Source organism: Parastagonospora nodorum (genome assembly GCF_000146915.1).
Source record: "Parastagonospora nodorum SN15 chromosome Unknown scaffold_16, whole genome shotgun sequence".
NCBI lineage: Eukaryota > Fungi > Ascomycota > Dothideomycetes > Pleosporales > Phaeosphaeriaceae > Parastagonospora > Parastagonospora nodorum.
This window is the reverse complement of record NW_001884564.1, coordinates 388,757-415,983: the sequence shown is the minus strand read 5'-3', so window position 1 is coordinate 415,983 and position 27,227 is coordinate 388,757. Positions and strand designations below refer to the sequence as shown.

At 50.7% G+C, this 27,227-nt stretch overlaps 17 protein-coding genes across 17 annotated transcripts; 12 read left to right on the top strand and 5 right to left on the bottom strand.

Moving 5' to 3' along the window:
* Positions 1–285: 285 nt before the first annotated feature.
* On the top strand, positions 286–2,302 carry SNOG_10127 (hypothetical protein; the record flags this gene model as incomplete). Its single annotated transcript, XM_001800357.1, has 4 exons — positions 286–372; positions 419–460; positions 512–1,370; positions 1,539–2,302. The coding sequence occupies 4 exons, from the start codon at positions 286–288 to the stop codon at positions 2,300–2,302; spliced, it is 1,752 nt and encodes a 583-aa protein (XP_001800409.1).
* Positions 2,303–3,278: 976 nt separating this feature from the next.
* On the top strand, positions 3,279–3,596 carry SNOG_10126 (hypothetical protein; the record flags this gene model as incomplete). Its single annotated transcript, XM_001800356.1, has 2 exons — positions 3,279–3,303; positions 3,349–3,596. 2 exons carry the CDS (start codon positions 3,279–3,281, stop codon positions 3,594–3,596), a joined length of 273 nt encoding a protein of 90 aa, XP_001800408.1.
* A 438-nt stretch (positions 3,597–4,034) lies between these two features.
* SNOG_10125 (hypothetical protein) lies at positions 4,035–5,031 on the top strand (the record flags this gene model as incomplete). The annotated part of the gene is made up of 2 exons (XM_001800355.1): positions 4,035–4,874; positions 4,990–5,031. 2 exons carry the CDS (start codon positions 4,035–4,037, stop codon positions 5,029–5,031), a joined length of 882 nt encoding a protein of 293 aa, XP_001800407.1.
* A 110-nt stretch (positions 5,032–5,141) lies between these two features.
* SNOG_10124 (hypothetical protein) lies at positions 5,142–5,542 on the bottom strand (the record flags this gene model as incomplete). Its single annotated transcript, XM_001800354.1, has 2 exons — positions 5,142–5,241; positions 5,418–5,542. 2 exons carry the CDS (start codon positions 5,540–5,542, stop codon positions 5,142–5,144), a joined length of 225 nt encoding a protein of 74 aa, XP_001800406.1.
* Positions 5,543–6,667: 1,125 nt separating this feature from the next.
* SNOG_10123 (hypothetical protein) lies at positions 6,668–7,273 on the bottom strand (the record flags this gene model as incomplete). The annotated part of the gene is made up of 2 exons (XM_001800353.1): positions 6,668–6,738; positions 7,207–7,273. The coding sequence occupies 2 exons, from the start codon at positions 7,271–7,273 to the stop codon at positions 6,668–6,670; spliced, it is 138 nt and encodes a 45-aa protein (XP_001800405.1).
* A 775-nt stretch (positions 7,274–8,048) lies between these two features.
* Positions 8,049–10,354, top strand: SNOG_10122 (hypothetical protein; the record flags this gene model as incomplete). Its single annotated transcript, XM_001800352.1, has 4 exons — positions 8,049–8,581; positions 8,719–9,154; positions 9,262–9,819; positions 9,869–10,354. 4 exons carry the CDS (start codon positions 8,049–8,051, stop codon positions 10,352–10,354), a joined length of 2,013 nt encoding a protein of 670 aa, XP_001800404.1.
* A 425-nt stretch (positions 10,355–10,779) lies between these two features.
* Positions 10,780–11,710, bottom strand: SNOG_10120 (hypothetical protein; the record flags this gene model as incomplete). Its single annotated transcript, XM_001800351.1, has 2 exons — positions 10,780–11,321; positions 11,371–11,710. The coding sequence occupies 2 exons, from the start codon at positions 11,708–11,710 to the stop codon at positions 10,780–10,782; spliced, it is 882 nt and encodes a 293-aa protein (XP_001800403.1).
* Positions 11,711–12,140: 430 nt separating this feature from the next.
* Positions 12,141–12,717, bottom strand: SNOG_10119 (hypothetical protein; the record flags this gene model as incomplete). The annotated part of the gene is made up of 2 exons (XM_001800350.1): positions 12,141–12,542; positions 12,592–12,717. 2 exons carry the CDS (start codon positions 12,715–12,717, stop codon positions 12,141–12,143), a joined length of 528 nt encoding a protein of 175 aa, XP_001800402.1.
* Positions 12,718–14,495: 1,778 nt separating this feature from the next.
* SNOG_10118 (hypothetical protein) lies at positions 14,496–15,383 on the top strand (the record flags this gene model as incomplete). Its single annotated transcript, XM_001800349.1, has 2 exons — positions 14,496–14,737; positions 14,813–15,383. The coding sequence occupies 2 exons, from the start codon at positions 14,496–14,498 to the stop codon at positions 15,216–15,218; spliced, it is 648 nt and encodes a 215-aa protein (XP_001800401.1). The 3' UTR covers positions 15,219–15,383.
* A 185-nt stretch (positions 15,384–15,568) lies between these two features.
* SNOG_10117 (hypothetical protein) lies at positions 15,569–16,453 on the top strand (the record flags this gene model as incomplete). Its single annotated transcript, XM_001800348.1, has 1 exon — positions 15,569–16,453. One exon carries the CDS (start codon positions 15,569–15,571, stop codon positions 16,451–16,453), a length of 885 nt encoding a protein of 294 aa, XP_001800400.1.
* Positions 16,454–16,869: 416 nt separating this feature from the next.
* Positions 16,870–17,233, bottom strand: SNOG_20108 (hypothetical protein; the record flags this gene model as incomplete). Its single annotated transcript, XM_001800347.1, has 2 exons — positions 16,870–17,036; positions 17,101–17,233. 2 exons carry the CDS (start codon positions 17,231–17,233, stop codon positions 16,870–16,872), a joined length of 300 nt encoding a protein of 99 aa, XP_001800399.1.
* SNOG_10116 (hypothetical protein) lies at positions 16,876–18,275 on the top strand (the record flags this gene model as incomplete). Its single annotated transcript, XM_001800346.1, has 6 exons — positions 16,876–17,025; positions 17,075–17,218; positions 17,268–17,423; positions 17,632–17,808; positions 17,854–17,904; positions 18,036–18,275. 6 exons carry the CDS (start codon positions 16,876–16,878, stop codon positions 18,273–18,275), a joined length of 918 nt encoding a protein of 305 aa, XP_001800398.1.
* A 396-nt stretch (positions 18,276–18,671) lies between these two features.
* On the top strand, positions 18,672–20,212 carry SNOG_10115 (hypothetical protein; the record flags this gene model as incomplete). The annotated part of the gene is made up of 4 exons (XM_001800345.1): positions 18,672–18,701; positions 18,754–19,182; positions 19,251–19,382; positions 19,433–20,212. 4 exons carry the CDS (start codon positions 18,672–18,674, stop codon positions 20,210–20,212), a joined length of 1,371 nt encoding a protein of 456 aa, XP_001800397.1.
* A 477-nt stretch (positions 20,213–20,689) lies between these two features.
* Positions 20,690–21,477, top strand: SNOG_10114 (hypothetical protein; the record flags this gene model as incomplete). The annotated part of the gene is made up of 2 exons (XM_001800344.1): positions 20,690–20,951; positions 21,005–21,477. 2 exons carry the CDS (start codon positions 20,690–20,692, stop codon positions 21,475–21,477), a joined length of 735 nt encoding a protein of 244 aa, XP_001800396.1.
* A 569-nt stretch (positions 21,478–22,046) lies between these two features.
* Positions 22,047–22,869, top strand: SNOG_10113 (hypothetical protein; the record flags this gene model as incomplete). The annotated part of the gene is made up of 2 exons (XM_001800343.1): positions 22,047–22,240; positions 22,521–22,869. 2 exons carry the CDS (start codon positions 22,047–22,049, stop codon positions 22,867–22,869), a joined length of 543 nt encoding a protein of 180 aa, XP_001800395.1.
* Positions 22,870–23,523: 654 nt separating this feature from the next.
* SNOG_10112 (hypothetical protein) lies at positions 23,524–24,521 on the top strand (the record flags this gene model as incomplete). Its single annotated transcript, XM_001800342.1, has 2 exons — positions 23,524–23,661; positions 23,709–24,521. The coding sequence occupies 2 exons, from the start codon at positions 23,524–23,526 to the stop codon at positions 24,519–24,521; spliced, it is 951 nt and encodes a 316-aa protein (XP_001800394.1).
* Positions 24,522–25,477: 956 nt separating this feature from the next.
* Positions 25,478–26,985, top strand: SNOG_10111 (hypothetical protein; the record flags this gene model as incomplete). Its single annotated transcript, XM_001800341.1, has 3 exons — positions 25,478–26,010; positions 26,061–26,387; positions 26,464–26,985. 3 exons carry the CDS (start codon positions 25,478–25,480, stop codon positions 26,645–26,647), a joined length of 1,044 nt encoding a protein of 347 aa, XP_001800393.1. The 3' UTR covers positions 26,648–26,985.
* Positions 26,986–27,227: the final 242 nt, after the last annotated feature.

Below are 27,227 nucleotides of genomic sequence, written 5' to 3'. Positions count from 1 at the left end.
GCAACCGAGGTCTTCTTGTTCTCCGCACATACCCACAGCATAGGTCAACCTCTAACGATCGGACGACCACTACCCAACACGATTTGTTACATTCTCGACGATGAAGGTGAGCCTTTGCCCGTAGGTCAAAAGGGAACCCTGTGGGTTGGCGGCGCAGGCGTGGCAAAAGGCTATATCAACCTGCCGCTCACAACGAACCAAAAGTTCCGGCCTAATAGGTTCGCAAACGATGGGTACGTTGTCTATCTTCCGATGGAACGAGACTGATCAAGGTGCAGATCCAAGATGTACAATTTTGGAAACATCGTTTGCTGGCGGGCAGATGGCTCTTTAGAATCTTTCGGAAGAATGGACGATCAAGTCAAGGTCAAGGTATGCTCGACATCGTGCATACAGCTTGGCGTGCTAACAGTTTCAGGGCTTCCGTGTCGAGCTAGATGGCGTAAATGCCGTTACTGAAGTAAGCATGGCTCTTCCACACAGGTTTGAACAACTTTGTTAACAATTCCAGAACTTTGTCAGCATTACCAAGGCCGCCTCTCTCGTGATGGACGGGATACTCCACGGCTTCTATACTTCTGCCGTACCTCTCAACGAGCAAGAGCTCGATGCTTTCGTCCGGCAACAGCTACCGTACTACTCTGTACCAGAGAAATGGATCCCCGTGGACGAAATACCTTTGAACATGAATGGAAAGGTCGATCGGTTGCAGCTCAAAGAACTCGCTTTACTATCAAACATACCCAGCGTGGAAGTTGTGCCGGCCAAGCCAGAACAGAGTCGCTCAGACTCAGCCTGCAGCCCCGTGGTCGCTCCCGACAAGGTCGTAGGATCCATGTCAGTGATATCCCAACAGATTTCGCGGATCGTAGCGCGAGATGTTGACCTCGAAAAAGGAAATCAATCCCCATCCTCATTTCTCAACACGCCATATTTGAATCCCAAAGAGCATGACGAAGCGAACGCTCTGCCAGCAATCAAACATTCCCCTATGCTGACATGGCTACGTCATCGCCTCTTCTTTGCTTATCGATGCCTACTCCTTTTTACCATTTGTACGAACATCGCAGTCGCATGTTGGCTCTTGCACCGCGACGTCGGACACCCCGGATACCCGTTATCGTCATCTGCGACGGCCACAGCGGCAAATCTTTGCGCTGCAATTCTGATACGTTCCGAGCCCGTCATAAATCTTTTGTTTACAATATTCTCGTCTGTGTCAACATCAGCTCCACTTGGCCTCCGGCGGATCTGCGCCAATGTGTACCATATTGGCGGTATACATGTAGGGTGTGCCACATCTGCGATCTTTTGGTTCATCATATTCACTGTTGGTGCTACTCTAGAAATCGCCAAAGATGCTAATGCACGTATGTTGTCGGTGGGCGTTGTAGTACTGTCACACTGCATTACTGTCTTGCTACTCTCGATGGCCCTATCATCTCTACCAGTGCTACGTAACAGATACCATGATCTATGGGAGAGACTCCATAGATTCGGCGGGTGGGCGGTACTTATCCTCTTCTGGATACTTATAGGTCTATCGACCAAAGACCTTAGCCGTGGTTCAGACTTTTCGACCATGGAAGCCTATTTGCACAATCCTTCAATTTGGCTTCTCGTAGTCGCTACTTTTGCTATCGCATTCCCTTGGTTGTTTCTTCGCCGCGTTGCTGTTCGGTCAGAAGTTCTCTCATCGCATGCCGTCCGACTACATTTTGACTACGACGCATTTCCAGGCAAGGGTGTCCGTCTTGCCCAGCATCCACTAGGCGATTGGCACGGATTTGCTACGTTTCTCAATACGAACAGTAACAGTTCCAGTGGTAAAGGCAAGGGATACTCGGTGATAGTCAGCCGAGCTGGAGACTTTACGGGACGCATGATCGATACCGCGCCGACACATATTTGGAGACGAGGCATCCCCACTTCCGGTGTCTTGCGCATTGCAACACTCTTCAGAAGCGTGGTGGTTGTGGCTACAGGCTCTGGTATCGGACCATGTCTATCCATCTTTCCTTACAAGAACATTGCCATGCGAATCCTTTGGACGGCACCCAACCACGAAAACACATTTGGGCCTTCAATGGTCGAAGAAGTCCGTATGCGAGACCCACAAGCAATCATATACAACACGCGAAAGTCAGGAAAGCCTGATATGAGTCTTCTGACTTATAGATTGTACAAGGAAAGTGGCGCAGAGGCTGTGTTGGTCATCAGCAACAAGCGCTTCACGCAGCAGATAGTATTTGATATGGAGGCAAGAGGTATTCCAGCGTATGGAGCGATCTTCGATTCTTAGACCTAATCAGACCTGGGAAGCTTATGACGGACTCGACGTCGAAGAGGTAACTTATAAACAAGAAAAGGAATGGGTAAATGAAGAACGGGGGTCCTACGCTTTCGTCTTGTACGATGAGCTTCATGCCAGTGACAAGCCTCACCCAAATATGGACGGTACAAATAAACAGATATTTTGCTCAAATTCAACACAAGTAGTTTCAGCAGACGATCATTTTCACGCAAGCCAGTGAGTTCTCTCCACTTCAATCTTCTTTACACCTCCGTTACCAAGAACGACTTCAGCATGGCCAAGAACCATCCCCGTGGCTTACATGACGCTGTGCATGCGTTGCAACGCAGGACCTCGGGAGCCTTCCAACCATAGAAGGTTGCTTCCTGACCGGTCGCTTGCATGTGCGCGGCTTATCAATGCGGTTGCAACCTTTGTAAATGCACATCACGACTCGCTCGGCCCCTGCAGCGGGTAATGTGGCGCATAACACTGCACTGGCATCCAATCTCATCAAGTCTTGACAACTCGGCCCTATAAGCTTCCAAGGTTTACCACCATACGGTCGCACAGCATTTCAGGCGCAGCACATCCTAGTATGTAAAAAATGAAGGACCTTAAGGCTCAGCCTTGTGCATGTTGGAGTATAACTGAAGTTGCATCTCTCCGAAGTTGAATCCATTCCAGAGCTGCTGATCTCATTCACCGGTGCCACATCAAAGCTCCCAGTTTAGACTAGTCCGGGCATAGTCATAGTGACTTCTGTGATGACAACTCAGCCAAGCAACAGGCCGAATCTCTGGCAACGAGCCATAGACACTCTCCCCACATCAGTCGCTAAAGTCTTTGGCCCGGCGAAGACTGGAAAAATAGACGTTGCTTCAGCTGCCTCAAAACGGCTGAAGCAAAGCGTCAGCTGGCGATAAAGAAACGATGGCGCATCAAAAGATCCTCGGGTCAAGACGATATCATCTTTCGAGACGTCATGGAGAAGGTCATATACTGGATTCGTCGGTTCAAAGAGGTTGGGGATCAGATCGTCTAGTATGATCCAGGCCATGCTGCGCTGCCCTGGGCTGCCTTTCGCTTTCTCCTGCAGGCAGCTATCAACAACACGACAATCAACATTAGTACGGTAGAGGACCTCGAGAAGATCGCTAGCCTCATGGCGAGGTCTCTCGAATTTGAGAGGCTGTACAAAGCGACGACGTCAGGTCTTCACGGCCAGCTCTGTGAAGCCCTGGTCAAGACGTATACAGTCATCTTGCACCTTTTGGCTAGGGTAGTGAAGTTTCTGGATTAGTCGGCCGTCGCGAGAGTCACGAAGGCTCCGTTTCGCTCATTGCACGAGGAAGACATGAAAGATGTCCTCGCGGCTGGAGCCGAAGTCCTGAAGATTGCCTGCCTAATTGATTCGGAAAGAGTTTTGAACTTGGAATCACAAGTCCTTCGCTTGGCAGATCTCACAATCGCCACAAAAAAGGCTATGGAAGAAAAAGAGTACTTGAGCATTCAAAGTTGGCTCTCTGTCGTTCCTTACAGTCGCCACCTCGCCAGTCATCGAGATGCAGGACTTAAAGGTACGGGAAAGTGGCTGGTGCAACATGTAGAATTCCTCAATTGGGAAGCAACCAGCTCATGTACATCTTTACTGCTCCATGGGATTGCCGGTTGTGGGAAGACTTCGCTCTGCACAGCTGTCATTGAGAAGTATCTGGAAAATATTCGAAGGACACCAACCATGGCGCCTCTCGCATACTTTTACTGCAATTCTTCCAATCCTGAGCCAGAGAGACAATCAGCAGAGGGCGTTCTGAGAAGCCTCGCAAGACAACTTACAGTTTCTTCGCTTCCATCCCGACAAATTCACAACGCTGTTATCACACTTCATCAGAAGTCAATCCAGCAGATCAAGATTGATGGCTTCGGACCAGCCAAATTCAGCATCTCTGAATGCGTTGAGCTGATTTTAGCTGCTCTTGCGGATAATCCAGCTACCATCGTCATAGACGCCTTAGACGAGGTTGAAGAACCAAAAAAGCTCGTGGATGCACTTCAAGCTATCATTAGCAAATCCGGGAACATCTTCAAAGTGTTCATGACGACTCGAGACGACCCTGGAGTCTTTGCGATGCTGCCTACGATCAATAACATCCGCGTTACAAATGAGTATAACAGAACTGACATACGATCATTCACGGTCCACGCTGTGAGCAGCGCCATATCGGAGCTTAAGCTTCTTATGGGGAATGTGACCGAAACGTTGAAGGTTAGGCTGGTCGAAGGCCTCGTTTCTGGTGCTGGAGAGATGTTCCTATGGGTCGAATTACAAATTCTCCATCTCTGCTCGTTCAAACACGAGAAAAACGTTTTATCTGCTCTGGCTTCGAGTTTAAACCCATCCCTGGATGACCTATATCGAACGGGTTATCGGAGAATTCAGCAAGCTGGTAAAGTCTCTCATGAAATCGCCGTCTTCGTTTTTTCTTGGCTTCTACATGCACCAGAGCTCATGAAAGCGGACACTTTTCTCCGCGCTGTCGTTTCCACAATCAATCTGGAGCATGTGACGACTGATACCGTAGGTTAGCCATATGGCCTTGGGTTCGTGGTGTCTGGATGCAGCAACATGAACGTCTTTCGTTTCGCTCATGTGCTCCTGTCCGAGATTTTATGTCGCTATAAAATACATACAGACCAGAGTCAAGGCCAGCGTTCGCTTGCAAATAGCTATCTAGCCACCTGCAATGACTTTCCAGAAGATAAAATTACAGCGTTCTGCCCCACGGAGTCGCTTTGCAAATGTGCTGCTCTCTACTGCGGCCACCATTTCTCCGCAGCACTATCTCTAAGCAAGGACTTCTCTCTTATCCAAGACGTACACGAGTTTCTCTTTGATGATGGCGAGCCATCTTTGGGAGCTAAGGTCTGGATCGACAACGTTCGAGCTGCTTACCATTCTCTACCGCTCGATCATGCTCAGAAAATGGCTATGGAGATCATCAGCAGTGAACAGTGCTTCCCGCTGTTTGCTATCTGTGTATACGGACTCTCGAGTGTGCTTGAAAAGCATGATTGGCCGGCTGACTGCGACTGGGAACCAACGAAATGACTACGGGCATACAGTGCGGCAGGCTTGGAAATGATCTTCACTGTGCAGCCTATCGAGGCCATGCGGAAGTTGTCAAGTTGCTTCTCCATCATGTTGTTGATAACAAGATCGGTGGAAAATTTGAAAGTGCTTTCCATGCTGCCTGTCGAGGCAACGCTAGATCTACTATAGTATAGCTTGAATATGAGGCCCCTTGCATCCACCGCTACTTCGCTCTGGGTGTTTGCATTCGACGTTCACCTCTACACTTCCAGTGTGCTGCAGGTGTGCCTAGGACGCCTAGACTGTGATATTGGATCATGCTACATTGGGCGCAATATGCGCTGAATCGAGTCGGCTCTTTCATCGAACTCAAGCGATAGTGACGCGGGAAAGCTGGAGTTGGAGCCACGGGGTTGACGTGCAGTTTTTTATGTATGAAAGCGGTCGCCGAGCGTACTGCGTCGAGGCGACCAGCGATTATCGTCCGGCACGCACCGTTTTCAAAGCCGCGTAGCTATGCGCAACCGGGCGGCCGATTGTAGATGGCGTGGAGTAGTGAGAGGCGCTCACTTCGCGAGGCTGGAGAAGCTTAGGGTAAAGGCCACACCACGTATAGTCGGTGTGATCATTTTCCTCGAGACGCGAAGGTTGTGTTCAAAGACTGTGGGTTGGTAGGCGGACGAGAAACGTTAGTGATATAGGCTGTGTAGGCGCCAACGTGTAGCTGCGCTCTTCTTCAAATCATCGCCCAACGGCAATGGTATCAATGAAAAGCAGCTTTCCGAAAGCAGTCCAGCAAAAATTGCCCCGCCTGTGCCCCCGAAGGAGAACAGTATTCAGCCCTCACCGCGTTGTGCAATGCAGGAGAGCCAAATAGATCAACCCAATCTTTGAGCTGGGTGATCGCAAGAAGGTAAGTATGATTTTGTCAAGGGAGGAGAGGCGGGCAGTTTATATACTGGGAGGAAGGGGCGTGCGTCGCTAGCGCCGCTAGCGTGGAAGCTAGGCAGCCAGAGGCACGTGCTTACACGTGACGTGATGTCATGTTGGAGCCTGCACTTCACATCGGCAAATCTTCGCCCAAACGAGAACCCGTGTACGATTACCTTTACTACCAATGGTACAGCTTTATGCCAATTCATGTGCCACATACGCAATCTAAAATCTTTATTTAGCTAGGACATATAGTTGAAGAAACAGGTATTTTCGAAGTACGAAAAGAGGGCCATGCTCAACGACTGTGCTAGCGACACAGGCAGCACTACGGAATCGATACCTCTTCAAATCATCTTGCGCAGAGTGTCAGTTATGACAGCCTTCGCATGACGCGAGATAAAAGCTAATGTTGGTGCTGTATCGTACCAGAGTCAGTGTGAGAGTATTATTTTAGAGCAAAGTGTCAGGAAGCTTTCAACTGCGACTACTGGTACGTCGGTGCTTTGAGTCCCTCTTACATTACGCCTTCAGAACTCAATCCAAATCGAGTGTCGAGCTGTATGGCCCGCGTTTCGCGATGTCGCGCTCTACAACTCTCGATATCACATCCTTGATGTGAGCCGGATCAATATTCTGGGGGCTGTATTCGAACGAAACGCTTCGCCACGGTTCCATACACTGTATATGGGGCTGAGCCATTGGTTATGTTCCAGACTCTTGCTGCCGCATTCTGCTGTCACAGCGGGGTCATCTGAGCAGCCTTGCTACGCCGCACTCGTTCCCCGCATAAGCCCCGAAAGCTCCATACGACATCATGCAATGACGTTTCAAACATCTACGGCGCTTAACCGTGTCCTCTATTTCCTTGACCAGATTGACTCACCCTGAAACTGTTGATTCCGCGAGATACTCGGACCTAGGTACGCGCCAGTCCGTGTAGGCAACCACATCACGAGAGCGTCAACGTAGACGATAGCTGTCACCGTACGCCGACCTCGCCACCGATCACCACGCCTTATTTGGGGCCAGCAGCATAGCCATTCATTGCGCTCCTGAACCTCTCGAAGGTAGCTTGACGATCATGGACGGTAAGTCAAGGCTGCCTGCAAGCAGCTGCGGAGTTTTTTTGACCCAGTCACCCAGCTAAGTCTGGCAAGTGATGCACTTATCTTCCTGTCCTTTACTTGTCTTTTTGTTCTGTATCATTGGCCCTGTGGGATAGGATATGTTCTGTACTACGAACAATTGCAGTTCCAGGCGCCGCCATATTCGCGCATTGCATACCACGGAGCATTACGCCTCCAACATACTTGACGACTGTGCCATCGATGTTGGAGCTGCATTGCGCCTCTCTTTTACTCGAAATGAGCTATACGGCGTTGCAGCATGCTTCAGGCTGGGGCGGCTATGCTGTGCCTCTCTGGAATAGCATGCAAGTGCTTCCACTGTCATGGGACTGTAGGCACCTGATTGAGAGCATAAATATGGCAAAATCCTCCGGATCGTGGAATCTCATTACAACTATCAACCTCATACCTCTTCCTACTCTTTTTCAAAGCAAACATCGCGCATCAACGAATTCCCCTTTCAGCCATGAAGAGCATCTTCGCTTTGTCCCTCCTAATCCAAGCCATTCTCTCAAATGCATATGCTGATCGGCAAGCTTTAGATCGTTCTCAGATCAATGCCGATGATGGGATCACAGGCAGAAGTCATTCGTCCATGATGACCAGAAACGTCGCTCAGCCGGAGCTCAAAGACACGCCGGTTACATCAGCAAATGCAGCTAAACGCGACGAACAAGCCGCAGAAACTCATTCATACATTGCGTATGCGACTGACATGAAGAACGACACACAAACGGCCGCAACGCGTAAGTGGCTTGAAGGCATTGTGAAAGACAAATCGAAGTTGTTTGAGAGGAGAGGCTTCCCATGGGAGCCTGAAGAAGTCCCCAACGATGAACTACAAAAGCTGTACGATGAAGGACGATGGGACGAAGGAATAGACAGCTACGAGAAACCTTACGCATGGTCGCATTTGATCCTGGACCAAGCAGGATTCGAGCTGATAAAAGCCAAGAAAGAATGGATCGAGACAATCGAGCTGGAATCGAATTTGAAAGTCGTGGGAATGAGCCCACTTGGCGATCTCAAGCACACTAGTCATGAGTCCTTACACTCCCGCAAGGCTGAGTGGGGCGACTGGGCCAAGCAGGAGAATGCGGCCAGCGATTTGACTCAAAATAGTAATTATGAGTGAGTCTCAGGCGAAACTTAGTTACAAAAGCAACATGGCTAACATCGTCTTTAGGGGAGGCAAACTCAATGATCTGTATGGCAACTACATCTTCAATACATATCACGTCATCGGCTAACGAAAGTTTGCATGATAGGAAAGATTTCGTGTTCGAAAAGAGAGCTGGGGAAGGAACACTTGTCTATGTTGTTGACAGAGGTGTTCAAGTCGACGTCAGAGATGTACGCCCCTTCCTCCAACTACTCCATACCACTTTCCTAATTTCATACAAGGACAAAAGCAACAAATTGTTTTCCGGATTCGAGGACGTCAATGACAGATTTACAATCCTCGAGACACGGGCGTTCAGCAATCAAAACGCAGCGCACGATAAAAGAACAGATTATGCCGACGGTCACGGGACGAAAGTCGCATCCAAGGTCGTGGGTCAGTGGGGCACAGCAAAAGGCGCAACCTTGGTTCCAGTACAAGTCCTGGTTGACGAGTTTGCTGACTTACCAGATGGCTTCAACCAAGTTTGGAAAGACCTCCGTCGAAGAAAGGCGCAGAACAGAGGACAGAGCATTCAAGCGGTATGTAGTTCATGGCTTTGTGTACTCTCAACGTCCGCTGGTGTTGCATTTCCTCTCTCAGTCTGTTCACTGGTACATACCATTTGCAACTAACATCTTCGGCACAGGTCGTAGTCTGTAGCGTTCATGTCGTACCTTCGCAGGGTGGCTGGACGCGCCAAGAAGCGGAGGCTCAGTTCGTTGGCCGAATGTTCTCCAAGTGGATAAAGCTATTACATGAAGAAGGGGTACCTATTGTTCTTGCTTCCGGGAACTTTGGCGATATCGACAAACGAGACGTCATTGATACGCTCCCAGCCGTTTTAGCAACCGATGATGTCCCGCTCATCAACGTTGGAGCCACTACTGTGGAAGGCAAAGCGTGGGAAAAATCCCAAGGGCAAGGGTCTCAAGATGGCACACAGCTCGCAATATATGCCCCGGGAGTAGATGTAGTCGTTCATGACCACATCGATGGCAAAGAGACACGGGCCACGGGAACATCGATGGCGGCTCCTGCGGTTGCCGGCATCATTGCAGTACACATGAACTATCAACCATGGGGTAAAGACAACACTGGCCTTGCAAGAGTGAAAGAGATAAGGCGATGGATACAGACACCGGAATCCAGCTGGGAGCGTATCAAGAACCAGTTTCCTGACAAGCCCAACATGAAGGTGAACATGGTAAGTAACAAGCCAAAAAGCATAGCATACTCCTTGCTAACCGAACTAGATTTGGAACGGCGCAGATGAAGCTGCACACAAGTCCGTCAGTGATAGCGCGTCAAACTCACCACCGCCACCACCGCAGGTGCAGAACGAACGCCAGACGTTCGTGGTAGGTCTGGAACAAGTCGGCATTCCCCGCTGCACAACCTACACTCCATCAGGCACTAATACAAAGCCTACCACCATCTGCACCGAGGCACACGACTACATGTATCGGCATTTCTTCTACCGACTGGACCGCGTTGATGATGTGGATAGTCTCTGCACCTCGACGCTGATCGATTTTCACCAAGATCAGCTGGGTCCAGTCGGCGATGTTAAGCTACTTGAAAACCCTGTGTGGCCTCGTGGGGAGTGGAAGTTCAACTTGTATGGGGAACAGTTTACCTATAACAACGACGGTAGCAACCCGGGTGCACTGTGGAAGGGTAATCGAAAGATCGATTGCAATGGCGACTTGGAACACCATGGTGAGAAGCCCCGATGCTAGTATAGAGGATCAGAAAGTTTGCTGACTTGCTGCAGATCCGAAGTCTGATGAGTGGTGTGAGAACAACCTTACGAAAACATCGGGGTCTAGCAGGAAACGGCGCCGCCTTCTTGCTTGCAAATGGTGATCACCTTGGATGCATATCCACACAGCCATGGTCAGCTTCTCCCAACACTTGTTTTCATGTCACCGCAGCCGATTGTGCGTCACATACTTTGCAGTACCGAACGAGTCACATGACAGTTTCGATTTTTCATTCACTCCTTTTCTTTATATTTGCTTCATATAGTTTCACACCATCTCATTGGTACATCTTCTCATATTTTGTCACGAGCTTATGCAGAGGGCCTTTTGTATTCCAGGGCTTACAAGGTAGCGTACGATTTGCAGGCAAAAACAGTATACATCAAAATATCAACTGGTGCCTAATTCAATGTCTTTAAAAACCTCAACACCCTATCCGTGAACCACAACTGCGTACCCTCCTCACTCAATTGATGATCCGCACCGGGATTGAGCCCCGAAAGTTCACTCACCATACCCTCTGGCGCCACCTTAATCCAGCGCTGCAGCAACGTCTTCTTGTCCACAGTTGGCGGAACCATCTCATCGTTCTCCGAAGGAATGATCAACGTGGGCTTGTCCAACTTCCCAAACGTCACAACGAGGGCTTCATCAGCAAGATCCGATGAGAAGAAGTCATCATCTCCGCCCTTGGCGATAAGTGAGTGCCATCGGTATGCTGTGACGGGCGAGGAGAAGATCGGCGGAATCAGTGACTTGGGCATGATCTCGTCTTTCTCTCCACGAGCGATCATTTCTTCTGCGTGTTTGAGAGTCTGTGCTAGGAAATCTGCTGGCATGAGAAGACTGCCTAGTTCGCGGTCGGAGGTTGGTGCTTGAAGAATATATGCGTTGACGGGTGTGGATGCATCAGACGAGACGTATGTAAGAATACCCTGGCATCCTACCCAAGGTGAGTATCGTGCCTGGAACTTCTAGTTTCGAGAACCTACCAGTCGAGCTTCCCAATAACACAATATTCTCCTTGCCCAGTTCTCGCAGATGTGTTACAAGTGCCGAGATGTCTTCGACATCGTTCGCGAGACTGGAAAATCCGAAGCCTGTATAGGAGCTGCGCATGCGGAACTCCCAGAATGAGTAACTCAACTCTGAATCTGCCTGGAGAGCTTCGATAAGAGGATTGAGATGCCGAGCTCTATGTGGACCGCCAGTCAAGCCATCGATGTATACCAACGCATTGCGAGAGGAAGTGTTGCCGCGCTCGTACGCGCAGGCCGAAGGCGTTGGAGAAGTGAATGGGTGGACGGTGACGCCAAAAGGTTTTGAAGCCATAATGCTGATGAGTATTTTCCGACGCAAATGCTCATCTTCCTGTTTATGATCTTACAATATGCTCAAACCAGTTTGGGCAAGCCATCGTCGCCAAGACTTGTAGCCACGAGCGGGCCGAAAGGCGTATAGAGAAGCACACCATTGGTACGCTTGTGATATATGGAGCAATGGAACAGCCATGCGACGCGACGCAACATGTGTTGAATAGTCATGACACGAAACGAAATACTAATTGGTTTTTATACGTTACGGTGTGGTAACATGGTTTGCTCGTATTCGTCTTGAACATGTCAGTGGATATCCGTGCCCATTGAGGATTACATCTCGCGTGGGCAATATTCGTTCTTCTCATTACTGGTACGCATTTCGTAAAATGTTCGTGATGCTCTCCCCATGCTTTGTTTCAAGCCTTTTCCTCCGTAGCCCTCGTCTACAAGAAGACCGCCGCAGCGGCAGCTGCCATGACGCCGAACTTCGCATCCAGGAACGCTTGCGCCGTTGGCACAGCTGCACCAGTGGAGCTTGCAGTCGCCGCCGTTCGGCCGATGATTGATCTAACGATACTGAACTGGTCGGAGACCTGCTGCTCCTTGAATGCTCGTGCGCTGCTTGGCAGTGCCGTATACCAGTCCGGCTTCGAGAAGAAGGTAGTTGTGGTGCCATCGTTGGTCACATCAGCGGGGATCGAGTAGTTCGAGGCGCTTCGTGCGAAGGCGGCTATCTCGGAGGCAGCGGATGATCGCGACGATTGGTATGTGGATCCGAGGCCGCTGGTGAATCTATCGTAGGCGCGGTTTCCATTTACGAGGACGCTGAAGGTCCAACCTGAAGCCTATGATACATCAATACAAGTTGTGAGATTGAAACTGCGTCAGGCTTACCTCTGCTGGATCTGTGAAAGACGGGATCTGATCAGTCGGGATCGGTGGCACTGTGTAGACCATGAAATCCGCATGCGCAACGCGGATGGCTGCGGCTACAGCGACGATGAAAGACGCGAAATGCATGTTTGCGACAACTATCAAAGGCGCACCAACGATGTACAAGAAAGTCAGAAGGTGTAGAGTGAGAGTGGCTCAAGGTGTTGTTATAGAGGTCATGCCTGGGGCGGATAGGCAAGCCCACAGACAACGCCGAGCATGACTTCTTCGTATCAAACCATTTGCGATCCACATTTCCCGTTCGTGGCGTCGCAGTCGCTGGAGGCGATTGAGGCGAAGTCGCGAACGAGGTCTGTGACGACCTCGGGATGACGCGGCTCCACCTGCCAAGTCAAGCGGATCGAAATGGCACTTATCGAACTTCACCCTCTTTCACCACACAATTGTCTGCGTAATGATGCTTGAACGCCACCATGAACCCCAAATCTTCAAGCGCCCATCCTCTCGAGCCAGTGCAATGACCATTCGCGACTTGATCAGCAGAGTGTCAGCCAAGTCTGAGACAATGCCTTGGCTGAACTGACCTGCGCCTTGCTGCTTAGATAATGCTTCTTGGTCGACCTTTATACGCGGAGACATCGGATAATTTGTTATCGGCGATCCTCAGGAGAGATGTTCGAGGAGCATGACTGTGGGTGTGTATAAGAGCAGATCTTCACGTCGCAGAGATTTTCGTAGCGTCTCTTGCATACATGTCCTTTGTTGCCGCTCGTGGCTTCATGCAGAATGCGATGCGGCTATGATCCAGTCAGTACCTCGACCAGTTCTACCACGTTTGCCTACTCCAGCCCTACTCGTTTCTTGCACGACAGTGACCTCTCTTTCATTCCTGCCAAAACCCCTAATATGAGCCCAGCGATACTTTCGCAATACTGTTCGATAACCGCGTGCCCAGGTTTGTAGTCGGCCTGCATTTCTCGTGCGATTTTGGGCATTTTCCCATCGACAATGTTTCCTTCATCAATCTCGAGTGTGGCGGTAAAAACTTTAGCGGCATCATCCGAACTGAACCCGCAATTCTACACGGTCCAGCGCCCGTAGAATCGGTGGTACATATAAAATGGACGCAGTGGCTAGAAAGCCATCAAGTACGGGTGCCGAAATGCATGGCGAGATATCCTGGTACTGAAAATCACGGGCAGCAGACAATATTGCTTAGATCTCTGACGCGATGATGCAGCACTGGGCATTCAGTGACCTGCCACGCTACTCATCACCGCTCCAGATGATGTCGTGGATTACGCGATTCCGGAGTGCTCGCAGCTGGGATCGAAGTTCGTACGCCATGTGATGATCGCACTTCATATTGTATACAGTGAGGGTGGTGCGCATTTCCATCCTGGGTGTCATCCGTTACAAGTCAGTGGTGAGGGCAAGACGATTCCAGAGCATGATTTGATAAGCGTCGCGGAGTCATATGATAGCGAGGATACGGACGTCGTCTTCAGTATTTATAACCAACTGCCGTACAAGGTGCCCGGATCGGCGGTGTTTGAGTGCTGAGACCATTGCAAGTAAGACTGCAAAGTCTAGGCTTGAATGAGAATCGCAGCAAAGTAGTGCCGTGCAAAGTGCTTATAAAGCATCGGACCGTTCGAGGAATTGCCAGTATTTGCGAAGTTGAATATCGTAGCGCGGCCGAAGGTGAGCCACCGTAGACGGCCCGTATGGGTGAAGCGGGTGAACTTGTGTGACAAGCGTGGGGTTGATTCATGCAAGCGCCGAGCTCGAAACACTATTTTCGGCTGGACTTCCCATCTAGAGACAGACAAGATCGACAGGTCCGCCTTCCGCAACACATAAACGACATCGAGTATCGTGCATCATACAGCATATCAATCACCATGGAGCTTCCAGCAGGACTTATTCAGGATACTCACGAGCACACATTAAAGACATTGTCGAAATGCTTCGTCAACGACATATTTCAGCGCTACCTGGTGTTCGACACTTTTGATATTCCTGATTCACAGGATCTGGATATTCCGCTCAACACGCGAATGTTCGAAAACTCACTGAAAGGGTTGTTGTCAGAAGAAGGAGGAGTCTTTGCGACTGTACCTGGCAGCGGAGTTACGTCTATCTGGTAAGTCAAGGAATTCGGCTCAATCATTTCATCAGGCTGCTCGATTTGCACAGCGCTCATTGCGACCATCAATAGGTATCTCGAAGATCTGAAGGATGGGCCATACGAAGATCACGAACACTTGCCGCGGGTGCTCAATGAAATGAACGCGCAGGCAGACGTAGCAAGAAAGCGTATTTTGACACCACCAAAAAAGCTCCTGCATCTGGCTTTGATCGCCAACGATAAGGAATCTGTGCCCAGCGATGGCCGAAAAGTGGGTGCAAGCGACGTGATCAGGCCCATGCTGGAGATGGCGACCTCGCGTGGGTGGCCAGTCGTCCTCGAGGCGACATCCCCGCGTTCGCGGGACATCTACGCGCGCCTGGGGTTCAAGGATGTTGGAGAGCTGAAGCTGGGTGTTGGAAGGGTAAACAGTAAGGGCCGCAGACAGGAGGGTGGTGAAGGCGTTTCGCAGTGGGCCATGGTTTACGGATCGTGACGCGGCGAATTGCTCGGAAGAATGGCTCTGGACGCCATGTAAATTTGGGCATGCGCATACATATGAGCGCAATTATACAGGACCAGCGCCAAGTCTTTGCAGTATATATGTGTGAGATCAAAGAATATGCATACGACTACTTCAAATACAAAAATTGACAAGTAGCGATGAACGGCTAAGCGAGGCGCTAACAAGAACTCTTAACATTTTGTTGTTATTGAATTGGAGGATGCTCCAACTTGTGACGTAGGATCGGCATTCGCAGAATCGCGGTGAAGTAATCTCTGCTTTCGCGCTGGTGCATCGCTAGAACACTATCTATTCCGACCTCTGAAATTACTTGAGTTACGATGAGCGCAAATTCTATCACTGTCATCTTTTCACCCTATCATGTTGGCCTTCGTGATCACCGTGTCGGTGACGGCCCGAACCGCATTCGAGCAATGGGTGTCATCGAAGAATTGAAAAAGCTCGGCGTAACTATACACGTTGTTGAGCTGCCACCGGTTGATGATTTTGAAGGGGAGATAGGTCGCAGCTTTGAGTTACTCCGGCGGACGTCTAAGGTGGTGTCAGATGTGTGCGCCAATCGTTCCTTTCCTCTTGTTTTATCGGGAAACTGTATGGCAAGCGCTGGAGTTGCTTGTGGGCTGGGCCTCAAGGATCTTGGCTGGATCTACTTTGATGCGCACGACGATATGGACACACCATCAACGAACATGAACGGATACTTGGATGCGATGGGCCTGTCAATGCTAGGTGGGAAAAGCTTCCATCGGTTGGCAAATACTATTCCTGGATACACTCCGCACAAGTACGACAAGATGATCTACTGCGGCCTTCGCGATATCGAGGATAGTCAGAAGGAGACTGTGCGAGAGGCTGGAGCGGAGGTCATCTGGGGAGAACCAGGCAAACACGTGGACTTTGCGAGTAGGCTCACGGAAGCTCTGAGTGCAAAGGACTATTCGCCCGCTTTGGTCCATCTTGACCTTGATGTTTTGGATGAAAGCATCGGGAAGGTCAATGGTTATGAGAGCCCAGGAGGTTTGCAAGAGGATGACTTGATAAAGTGTATGGATCTCGTCCCGCAGAAAGCTACCCCAAAATCCCTCACAGTCTGTTCATTCAATCCCAACTTGGGAGATGGCGATAAAGTCGCTACCATTGGTGTAAAGGCCATCGTCGCCTTTGTCAAGTCGCTCCTCAAATCCGAGGCTTTGGTTAGGGAATAGCGGCGTTCAATGATGAGAATTCCCTGTCGTCGCTATATTTAAAAGTTAACAGCGCGGCGGGCGCGTGAGTTGTGGCTTAATTGGGCCGCCGGTGAGGTGATTGGGAAAGGGACGTTCGCACAGGAAGCTCTCAGTCCTCTGCAAGCTAGCACACCAAATAGGAGAGCTCGTGGAAAGCGGCACTGCGAGAGGCTCAGCGAGTTTCGGGAGGGATCAAGCACTTCAAATCTCTCAAAGATTGTGATATGCATGTGTAGATGCAGGATCTGTCGGATATCAAAAGTCATGTGCTTCCGCATCGAAGTCGCGTCCAAGCCACGGCCCGTGCTTTTAGCGTGACAACTCACCGCAACCAACCATCATTGCTGCATCGCTCACACATCAACATGGAATACATATCGAAGTGCTCGTAGCGATCAATCATGGAAGAAATCGAGGACCCGGTCGCGATCAAAGTTCAAGCTCTGAGCGATCTCGAGCTTGCGGTACTGATCTGTCTCGTTGCGGATCAGCACTGCATCATCGACACGGAGCAGCACTTGAGCAACAACGTCGAGGAAGAGTTGCGACTTGTGAGTCGAGCGTGTGCTGCTGTTTTGGGCCATTCCCTGACGTCAATAGATTGCAAGAGATGTATTTGGGCTCACGTGCGCGGTTTTGAGTTGCAGTGAACTCACCACGCTCGATGATTTTGGAAATGGCATCCTTGTTGGAGAAGATGGAGACGATTACTTCACCAGCAAGATGGCGAAGATCAACGACGACGTATGCTTTGCACATTTGGTGACGAGAATGTGGCTAATTTATACCCAAGCTGTCGTCCAGAATGGGAACACCACGTTCCGGGAACAAGAGGGGTTCAAAGTCTCCGAGACCGTTCAGTCCTCTGGACACACGAAAGATAGCGAACATCGTTGTCGCGAAGAACCTGAATATGGCAAGCTCACAAGTTCAGATCCAAGCCCTTGAGGTAGGCCCATTGTCTGAACTACGACAGCATAAACACTAAAGCGTGTGTAGCTCATCCGAGGGAAACGAAACTTTTCTAGGACGGCCGTCTACGCTGCTCCAAGAACTTTCCTGTTCATTGCACTCAATTCAGGCAAAACGCCGCGTCTGACTATGCATCTGGTTTGTACCTTCGGTACGCCTTGTCTATTATCACTAACATAGTCCAGAATGACCAGTTCTTCATTTCTCACAGACACCAAGACGAAGATGCCTTACCAAACCTTGAAGACCTCGCAGCAGGAGAGATGGTGCAGCCAGACAATGCCTCGACCTCATCCGTCGTACATACGCCACCATTCATTCAAGCAAAGCGTCTTCCGCAGATAGCCTTGTTCTCAAATGAGGTGCGTTGGGTACTTGGAGGCGTGCCAGTATGCTAACATGGACAGGACCTTCTCCAATTGACCTCACGTATGGTTGATGTCAAGATAAGCTCAGAGGTACGAGCTTATTTGCACAATATTGTAGTATTTATGAGGCTGCACCGAGCTGTCGCTGGAGGCATATCGGCTATGGCAACTAGACATTTCAACACTCTAGCTCAGTACGTATTCGTGCTAAACACTGCCAGTGGCAATCTAACTCGCATAGTGCTCTTGCGCCTCTCCATGGTCTTACATACGTATCTCCGTCACTGGTCGCACTCGCAGCGCGCAAAATTTATCCGCATCGCATTTTGATCACCGAACCAGAAGACGAACGAAGTATGCAGTGGGGTAGCTCTCTCGAAGCTGTGAAAGCGGTTCTCGACGGGGTCACAGAAGAGGATGTAATCGAAGAGGTGCTTCAATCAGTCGAGGTACCACTTTGACAAGGTTTCATCACGATTACCGTTGCCTTAACTGGTGCAAGTTGTCGGATCAGTAAGAATGCCGGACGCTGACATCATCGCCCGTTGGTCAATGATTGGTGATGCGGGGCGCCCGTAGGTGCCCCGCGGAAAATGCAACGCGCCGATCCTGTTATTTGGACTCTGCGCACGAACTACATACAAGGCGGTAGACTTTCCTCGGCTTTTGCCTATAGTGATTTCTTTGCCATGGCCAATTCCATGGCTTCTGACTACTTCGATCATCTGAGCCCGGGTATGAAGGAAGCTGCCGAGGTATGCCCAGGTCAACAAACGTCATAACGACGCGTCTGTAGTTATGCTAACATCCTCTCTGAGTTCGAGTTACCCGACCAGGATACACAAAGCCTCTCAAGGATGAGCAGTAACAACGACGAAGCCCTTGAGGTATGTGCCGTATCCCACTTCTCGCTTCTCCCTGCTGACAATCAACCAACAGGTCGTCTTCGAAGGCGACTTCTCTCACCGTCGCAAAGCCTCCCTCGCGCCCCCCAATGGTTCTTCGTCGGGTCGTCCTCCCAATGATCGCCGGTCGACCGCATGTATCGTGCATTCATTACTCGAAAAGCACGATGGCGTCAAGATGCAGGATCACGACGCCTCCTACGAGGGCCTTAAGCAAGAGAGACTTGTAGACAAAGACCCTTATGCACACGCAGATAACGCACAGCACTCCCGGCTGTTGACCAAGAAGCAAATATCGGACATGGCATTCGGCATACGCGAGCTTTCCAAGAAACTCGCGCAGATACGGCTCAAGCTACACGTCAAGAACATTTTTATTCTCGGCAAGGCACACGACGAGACGCTCATAAAGCATTCGCGGGAAACTGTAGATTGGCTCCTGACCAAGAACGAGCGCTACAAAGTGTATGTCCTAACTTACTTGGCACTCTTGAATGCTTGGAGCTGACAAAAAGTAGCTATGTCGAGCAGACTTTGGAAGAGAACAAGGCATTCGATGCTGCCGGTCTACTTAAGAAGAATCCATCATATCAAGGGCGATTAAAGTACTGGACGAATGAGCTCTGTGCCGAGAAGCCTCAGACGTTTGATATAGTCCTTGCGGTAAGATTACCCAGATATTGTTGAAGACACTAATGCTCATTGTTGCACAGCTCGGCGGCGACGGTACCGTTCTATACGCATCGTGGCTCTTCCAGCGCATTGTGCCGCCCGTTTTAGCCTTCTCCCTTGGCTCCCTTGGCTTCCTCACCAAGTTTGACTTCGACCAATTCCCTGTAACTTTATCTCGTGCATTTGACGAGGGAATTACCGTAAATCTCCGCCTCCGCTTCGAAGCCACGGTCATGCGATCACAAGAGCGCGAGGGCAAAGGTCGTGACTTGGTCGAAGAATTGATAGGCGAGGAGGCTGAGGACAACCACACGCACAAGCCAGATGGCACGTATAACATACTCAACGAGGTAGTTGTAGATCGCGGGCCGAACCCGACAATGTCGAGCATTGAGCTCTTTGGCGACGATGAGCACTTCACGACGATTCAAGCAGACGGCATTTGTGTGTCTACACCGACTGGTAGCACAGCATACAATCTTGCAGCAGGAGGCTCCCTGTGCCATCCGGATAATCCGGTCATTCTTGTCACTGCGATTTGCGCCCACACATTATCCTTCCGACCTATCATTCTACCAGACACAATTGTGCTCCGCGCTGGAGTACCCTACGATGCGAGAACAAGTTCATGGGCGAGCTTCGACGGCCGAGAACGAGTCGAGCTTAAGCCTGGCGATTATGTGACGATTAGCGCATCGCGATTTCCGTTTCCAAGCGTTCTACCAATGACAAGGAGGAGGACGGATTGGATCGATAGTATCTCAAGGACGCTGCAATGGAATTCGAGACAAAAACAAAAAGCATTCAAGGAGTGGGAGTAGCAAGTGGGCGAATCCCGGGCGAGTACGTCCAGCTCTGGCTTCCAAAAATATGAAGAAACGAAGCTGCAGCATGCTCAATAACAATCTAGTCTTACCAATAACTTATGCAGCTGGCAAGCCATTGCGTCCTAAACGTGCGGTCCCGCATCATATCTTATATCATCAAGCACAAAGTACAATATGATGTATCCGCTTGCTCCGATTGGCTCACACCTGCAGTAGGCTACGCCGAAAGCTTAGCTCTGTTAGCAACAGTGGGCTCTGCAACACCGCCGGGTCCAGTCAATGTTTCACGTTGAGGAACTAGATGTTCGAATGGCAGGTAAGGTCTGACGTCATTCTGAGCAATCGAACATTTGCATGTGAAAATGTAAAATCGTTCAGCGATAAAGACAGTTCAGCAATACTCCTTCCAACATTCTCAAGCTTAAAGCATCCTAGCAGCAACATCAGTCGTTCTTCTGGCCTTCAGCAACAATGGCTCCAAGTGTAGACCTCGCAAATGGCACTAAGCCAGAAGATATCACACGTTCCATCTCCACGGTGCCGATAACAACTCAACGCAAACCTTTCGTAAACCCCAAGAGCTCTAGGCTCGTAAACGCGGGCGAAAGTCGAGCGAATCTAGCACCGTCGTACGAGCAACCCGAAGGTACGACAAGCGGCGATTGGAACAAAAAGCACGCACACCAAACCGTCCTCCAACAACACTGCGACTTCTTCGACCGCGACCAAGATGGTAATTATCTCCCGCCTCCACATCCCAAAAGCTCTTCAATTGACCCTCTCCAGGCATCCTCTGGCCCCACGACACCTTCATCGGCTTCCACCGCCTCGGCTTCAACCTTCTCCTCTGCATCCTCGCCACCCTAATAATACACGCCAACTTCTCTTACCCCACCGTTTCCGGCTACCTCCCCGACCCCTTCTTCCGCATCTACCTCAGCGCCGTACACAAAGACAAGCACGGCAGCGACACCGGCACCTACGACCACGAAGGCCGCTTCGTGCCGCAGAAGTTTGAGGATATTTTTGCAAAATATGCGCCGGGACGGGACTATCTGACGATTTGGGATCTGCTAGATGTTATGAAGGGCCAGAGGTGTGTGGCTGACCCGATTGGGTGGGGAGGCGCGTTCTTCGAGTGGGTGGCGACCTGGATTATGCTTTGGCCAGAGGATGGGAGGATGATGAAGGAGGATATTCGGGGGGTTTATGATGGGAGTATCTTTTATACACTTGCGGCAAGGCGGGAGAAGAAGTAGTGACAGAGGAAAGAAGACGGCATATAGCTTGAGTGCCGCCTGAGTACGTAGATGTAAGGACTTGGTCAATGGATCCTACCAACTTATTCATAGTACCCTTATGACTATTATTCGTTTCGTTCCCGTCATCAACATGTGCGTACTTGATCATTATTTCACATTTTCAAAGACGGAGAATCTATCAAGTAGAATTTGACCTTGAAAGAGCTTGGGTAACTCCATCTAGGCCCAGGCCCGCTGGCCTATCATTTCTCTGTTTGCGTCGGACTTGTCACGTCGCGTGGTACTGTGAATGTGCACCAAGGAAAGCGAAAATACCCATGCAAGTGTGCAGATGAGGCTCAGTTGGGGACTGGGGTGGGGTCACAAGATGATCCTAAATTAGCGTCCGCTTGGACCCTGAGCGTTGGCAGGGATTCCACCTGCATGATGAAACCCAGCAAGCGCCTCTGATGCACTCCGCCATCCGTGATGACGCCGACCCCACACACCAACAGTATCTCTAACATTGTGAAGTGTTAAACTTTGACTAGGTCATTCATACCACGACTCAGCAGTAAGCTCACGCAATGGCGGCGACTGTCGAACTTCCACCACCGCCAGCTCCATCAATACCGACAAAGCACGTCCACAACTGCCCAGAATGCGGGACTAGCATTCAACTTGATACAGGAGAGGTGGAGATGGCAAGGAGAAAGATTGTAGAGCTCGAAGCGCAGATGGAGTTCTTGAAGGAGAAGGCTACGGCTGCTGGTAGGTTGCTGCAAACGCGACAACAAGTACAAAGAGTAGAGGGACTCACACATGACAGTGGACAAATGCGCCGACTACGAGGACCAAATACGAAGTCTCCAAGTCCGGCCTGAACGAGATCGCCCTCAGCGATCCAACACATCCGACGCGCTAGAAACCTCGAGACAATCAAACGAAGAGCCTCGCCCTGCCACCGCTGGCGGACCAGCTTCACGGCCATCTCGCTTTTCCTTTCTGACTGGCCGCCGCATATCGCCAAACAACTCCACCTCACAACCACCTCCCAACAGGTCCTCAGCACAAGCAGACACCGAGCTGCTGAACGAGCTTGAACGCGAGCGAGCACTCCGCGCCAAAGCCGAAGAACGGGCCGAAAAGGTCGACTCGGAGATTGAGGAACTCAGCGTGCAGCTGTTCTCCCAAGCAAATGAAATGGTCGCGACAGAACGAAAGGCCCGCGCCAAGCTCGAAGAAAGGATCGAGATACTGGAGAGGAAGGACAAGGACAAGATGGCCAGGTTAGACAGGCTCGAGAAGGCTGTGAGCAGGATCGATCGCGTGAAGGCGATACTCAATCAGCCGCAGACAAACGGCGTGGCCGCAGGAGGTGCTATGCTTGCGCCGCCTGCGAAGAGATGATCGATTTCAAGGCATATTTCCTTTCTTCCTTGCTGCTTTTCAAGATACCCATTTTCTTGTTAATATTGGCATCTTAGCGTGGCGTTTGGGCATCTAGCATATCTCTACTTTACTTTGAGTGTCTTGGCCACTGCTAAGCGGTCTCATAGAAGCATATCAGGCGTTTTTGTTCGGAAAGATCATCACTCGGTTTTCTCTCGTGAACTACCTCTAATACCTCGCCAATCTCCTACAGAACTACACAGAGAAGTGGCGACCATTTCTTGTAGGGCAGGGACGCACTGTATGATTTTAGCGTGCATGGTGAGTAAGCGCTCGCACTCTTCTTGCGCAACCACTTCACTCCACCTGTCTTACATCACATCCGTATGCTGGATGCGCATTACGTTCTTGCGATGCCTACTGTCCAATTACTGTAATTGGACCGCATCGAGGCGTGAAGCTATCGAGTTGATGCCTCAAATGATCCCGGTTTCGCCACATTGCTGCCTACGCTAATCCCAAAGGAAGGAACACCTGACCACGCGACACTCACTTCCACTTTCTATTAAAGACGCGTCAGGACGCGTTCTTTCGTGTCGCTATCTCATTGCGCACTTCGCAATTGCATTCAATCCAAATCATACATCTTCTCCCCCAATTGACCAATTCACCATGTCTGACGTCGCAGTCAATGAGGAGACCTTTGCCTCTGGACGCTACTCCAAGCGCAAGAGGACTCAGGTCACATACCACATGGACGAGCTGGACGTCTCGGATACCGAGTCTGACTTGGAGAGTGTTCCGGCAAAGGTTGGACGAATCTTCGTCGTCGATGCTTCCCATCTAACATCAGACAGAAACGCAAAGCCGTCGCACCGAAGAAACTTCCAAAGAGCAAGATCTTCCCATTCCTGCAGCTGCCAGCAGAGATCCGGAACATGATCTACGGCTACACTCTCGAAGATCCGTCAGGTATCAACCTCGTCGCTTCTTTCAGGCATCGGCGCCGCACCGTAGAACGCATATCTCCGGGGCTCATGTCTCAGATTGCTGGGGGCTACTACTCCAGATCCAGATCGCAGTACTACATAGACCGGAACGACACGGCAGATCCAGTGGAACTCGTACCTTCATTGCTTGCTGTGAGCAAGCAGGTTTACCATGAGGGACGCGACGTGCTCTACAACAACGAGTTCAGATTCGCCGACACGACAGTCCTCTACCACTTCATGTTGAACATCAGTCCAGCTGGTGCCAAGCAGCTCAAGCACTTGCGCATCATGTCCTTCAACTATAGCCGTGGGATGACGGCGTACAACAACGCCTGCTTTGCAGTCCTCGGCCAAGCCACAAACCTCAAAACACTTCACATCGATCAAGTCTCCGGTCGCTCTGGTCATTCACGAGGAGCTGCGGCCAAATTCTATCGCGATGCATTTCCCTGGCTCGAGGCCGTTGGAGCAGCGAAAGGAAAGTTCGATGCTGGAGTAGAATTGTTGCAGATCGATCCCGATGTATTCGATCACGTTTACTGGAGGTGTCGAGGTGCCCAGCGCAACATTTCTCCTGAAGACAAGCACGCGGAATTCATGACGGCTCTGCGAAAATTGTTGCAGGCACAGCAGAAGAGGGTTATGGGGGTTCTTGGAAAGAGAGGCAAGAAGGCTTAAGTTGCTTCTTTGCAAGGCAGCGGATATCGTGAGCACGATGAAGGGGGTCAGAGTGTGGAGTGTTGCGTGAGGACGACTGACGATGACATGAACGAGCATATCATATGACCGCAATTGCAGTCCGTAACTTTAGTTTTCCTTAATTTCTTCACAAGGCCTGTCACGGATCATAGTCAGCATGTTTTCATGCCGAGAGCGGCCATTATAGACAGTCGAAATTTCCTACCTAGCAGGTTCAAGATATGACTGCAAGACATGCATTGAATAGCACACACATTCCATATTCGGCGCGAACATGCAAATTTACAGGCTAAATGGCACTCAAAATCTCCCGTGGTTGTGCAGTGTTGACTTGAACGAATTGGCATTCGACAAAGCTTAACGCGGTCAGCGCAATATGAGGACCTGGACTATAGCCAGCTTGTTGGGCAAGATTGTCCGCGTCTCTGATCACATGCAAGACTGTGCACGAACCACGATCCGCGCTCAGCCTAGCGGCATCTGGGCGCAGGGATTGTATGCGATGTCTGGCGTCATACACTGCGCTGCATAGCGGAGAGCTCACATACGGTGCTGGGATGCTCTGGGTGGCGGCGCTTTTGTGCTCTGATTGACTGAAGCCAATAATGAAGTCGCCAAAGATGCCTCTTGGCCTTGCAATCGTGTTCTGATCCACTCCTCGCTTTCCACAACCCCCATCTTCTAATTCACGCCCAAAAGCATCATCGGTGCGCCATCTGCACTCAACATCGTCTATGAAGCTACTCGGCCCGCATTGCATGCCCGTTGCAGCACACAAGCCGCACTACACACCACCGGGGCGCGTGGACTCCGTCACCATAGTGTCACACGCCGCTCGGCTTACGCGCTCTCTCCCCAAGGCAGACACGTAGGGCAGGGTCACCCACATTAGTGTCAATAAGCTTCCCACCGGTTGCCGGTCTGCAAACACGACCATGCCGTCCACATCCCCATCCCACCCTTTCGCCTCGCCGAACGCCATTCCGCCCCGCACGAGCTCCACCGGTATCCTCAACGGAAACAGCATCAGACAGCAGCGATCGAGTGTCTTGCGCCCGCTGAGTGAGGTCGATTGGATGGGCCAGAGCAAGAAGAGCAAGACGAGCCATTCTGAGGAGGCGCTGGGGCAGAACAACGAGGGCCACATACCGCAGCCGCACACCATGGCGCATAACACACAAGGCGGCGCGAGTCTGGAGGTCAGCACAAACTACCCCACGCCGATATCGCCGCCGTCAGATCCAACAAAAGACCTGAGCGAGGACTTGATATATGGCAATGGAGCGACGTGGACGGAGGAGAAGGAGCGCATATTACTGGGGCCGTACGACTACCTCTATGGCCACCCGGGCAAAGACATCCGCAGCCAATGCATCGCCGCATTCAATCTGTGGTTGAAAGTCCCGCCAGAGCGGATTGGAAGTCATAACGCGTGTCAGTTGGGATGGCTGCACACGGCGTCGTTACTGTACCTCTCCCCTTCCACCCTCACAGATCTGTCCATACTAACAACCCCAGCGTCGACGACGTAGAAGACTCCTCCCTCCTCCGCCGCGGCATCCCCGTCGCACACTCCATCTTCGGCACGCCCCAGACCATCAACACCGCCAACTACGTCTACTTCAAAGCCCTGCAGGACCTGCTGCGCATGAACAACCCCAAGCTCATCGAGATCTTCACCGAAGAACTGCTCAACCTGCATCGCGGGCAGGGCATGGATTTGTACTGGCGCGATAGCCTGACGTGTCCGAGCGAGGCGGATTATCTGGAGATGGTGGGAAATAAAACGGGCGGATTATTTAGGCTCGCGATCAAACTCATGCAGGCGGAGAGTGCAGTGGATGTGTATGTCCCTTTCTCTCTAACCCCCATACCATCCACCTTCCCCCTACCTTCCAAACCTCGCTAACAAAAGCTACAGAGACTGCGCCCCTCTAGTATCCACCATCGGCCTGCTCTTCCAAATCCTCGACGACCACCTCAACCTCTCCCCAAACCTCAAACTACACCTGCCCTCAAAGGCCTGTGCGAAGACCTCACAGAGGGCAAATTCTCTTTCCCCGTTATACACGCCATTCGCGCGGATCCTAGCAACCAGATCTTGATAAACATACTCAAGCAGAAGACGAATGACGAGGAGGTCAAGCGCTATGCGCTCAGGTACATGGAGAGCAAGGGCAGCTTTGAGTATAGCAGGGGTGTGATTGCGGAGCTGAGGGGGAAGGTGGAGGGGCTTGTCGGGGGGATTGAGGCGGGGATGGGGGAGGGCGGGAGGGAGGGTGCGGAGGCATTGAGGGGGATGTTAGGGCGGTTGGTTTTGAGTTGATGTGGCCATGTGAAGAAAGTTGCTTGTTGGCGGGAGTATTTAATTTGCATAGCGCATGCATCGTTTCAACACGTAAAACGTGGTAATGAATAATCTTTGACGGAATTCTTACCCAAACGACTTTGATGATTCGCCATCTGCTTCTTCAAACCATTTCTTTGCAAAAAAACTGCTCTCGATAGATATTTCATGTCACGTCAAATCACGCTTCACTCCTCTGCAAAAGCAACACACATTGGATAAAGCCACTCCAGCCGCCCCGCAGCATTATATATTACACTAGATCTACCTGCAACTCGTTTGTATACAAGAAAGCACACACTTCCGCCTCTCCGTCGGCAATTCGGGGTATGAGAGCA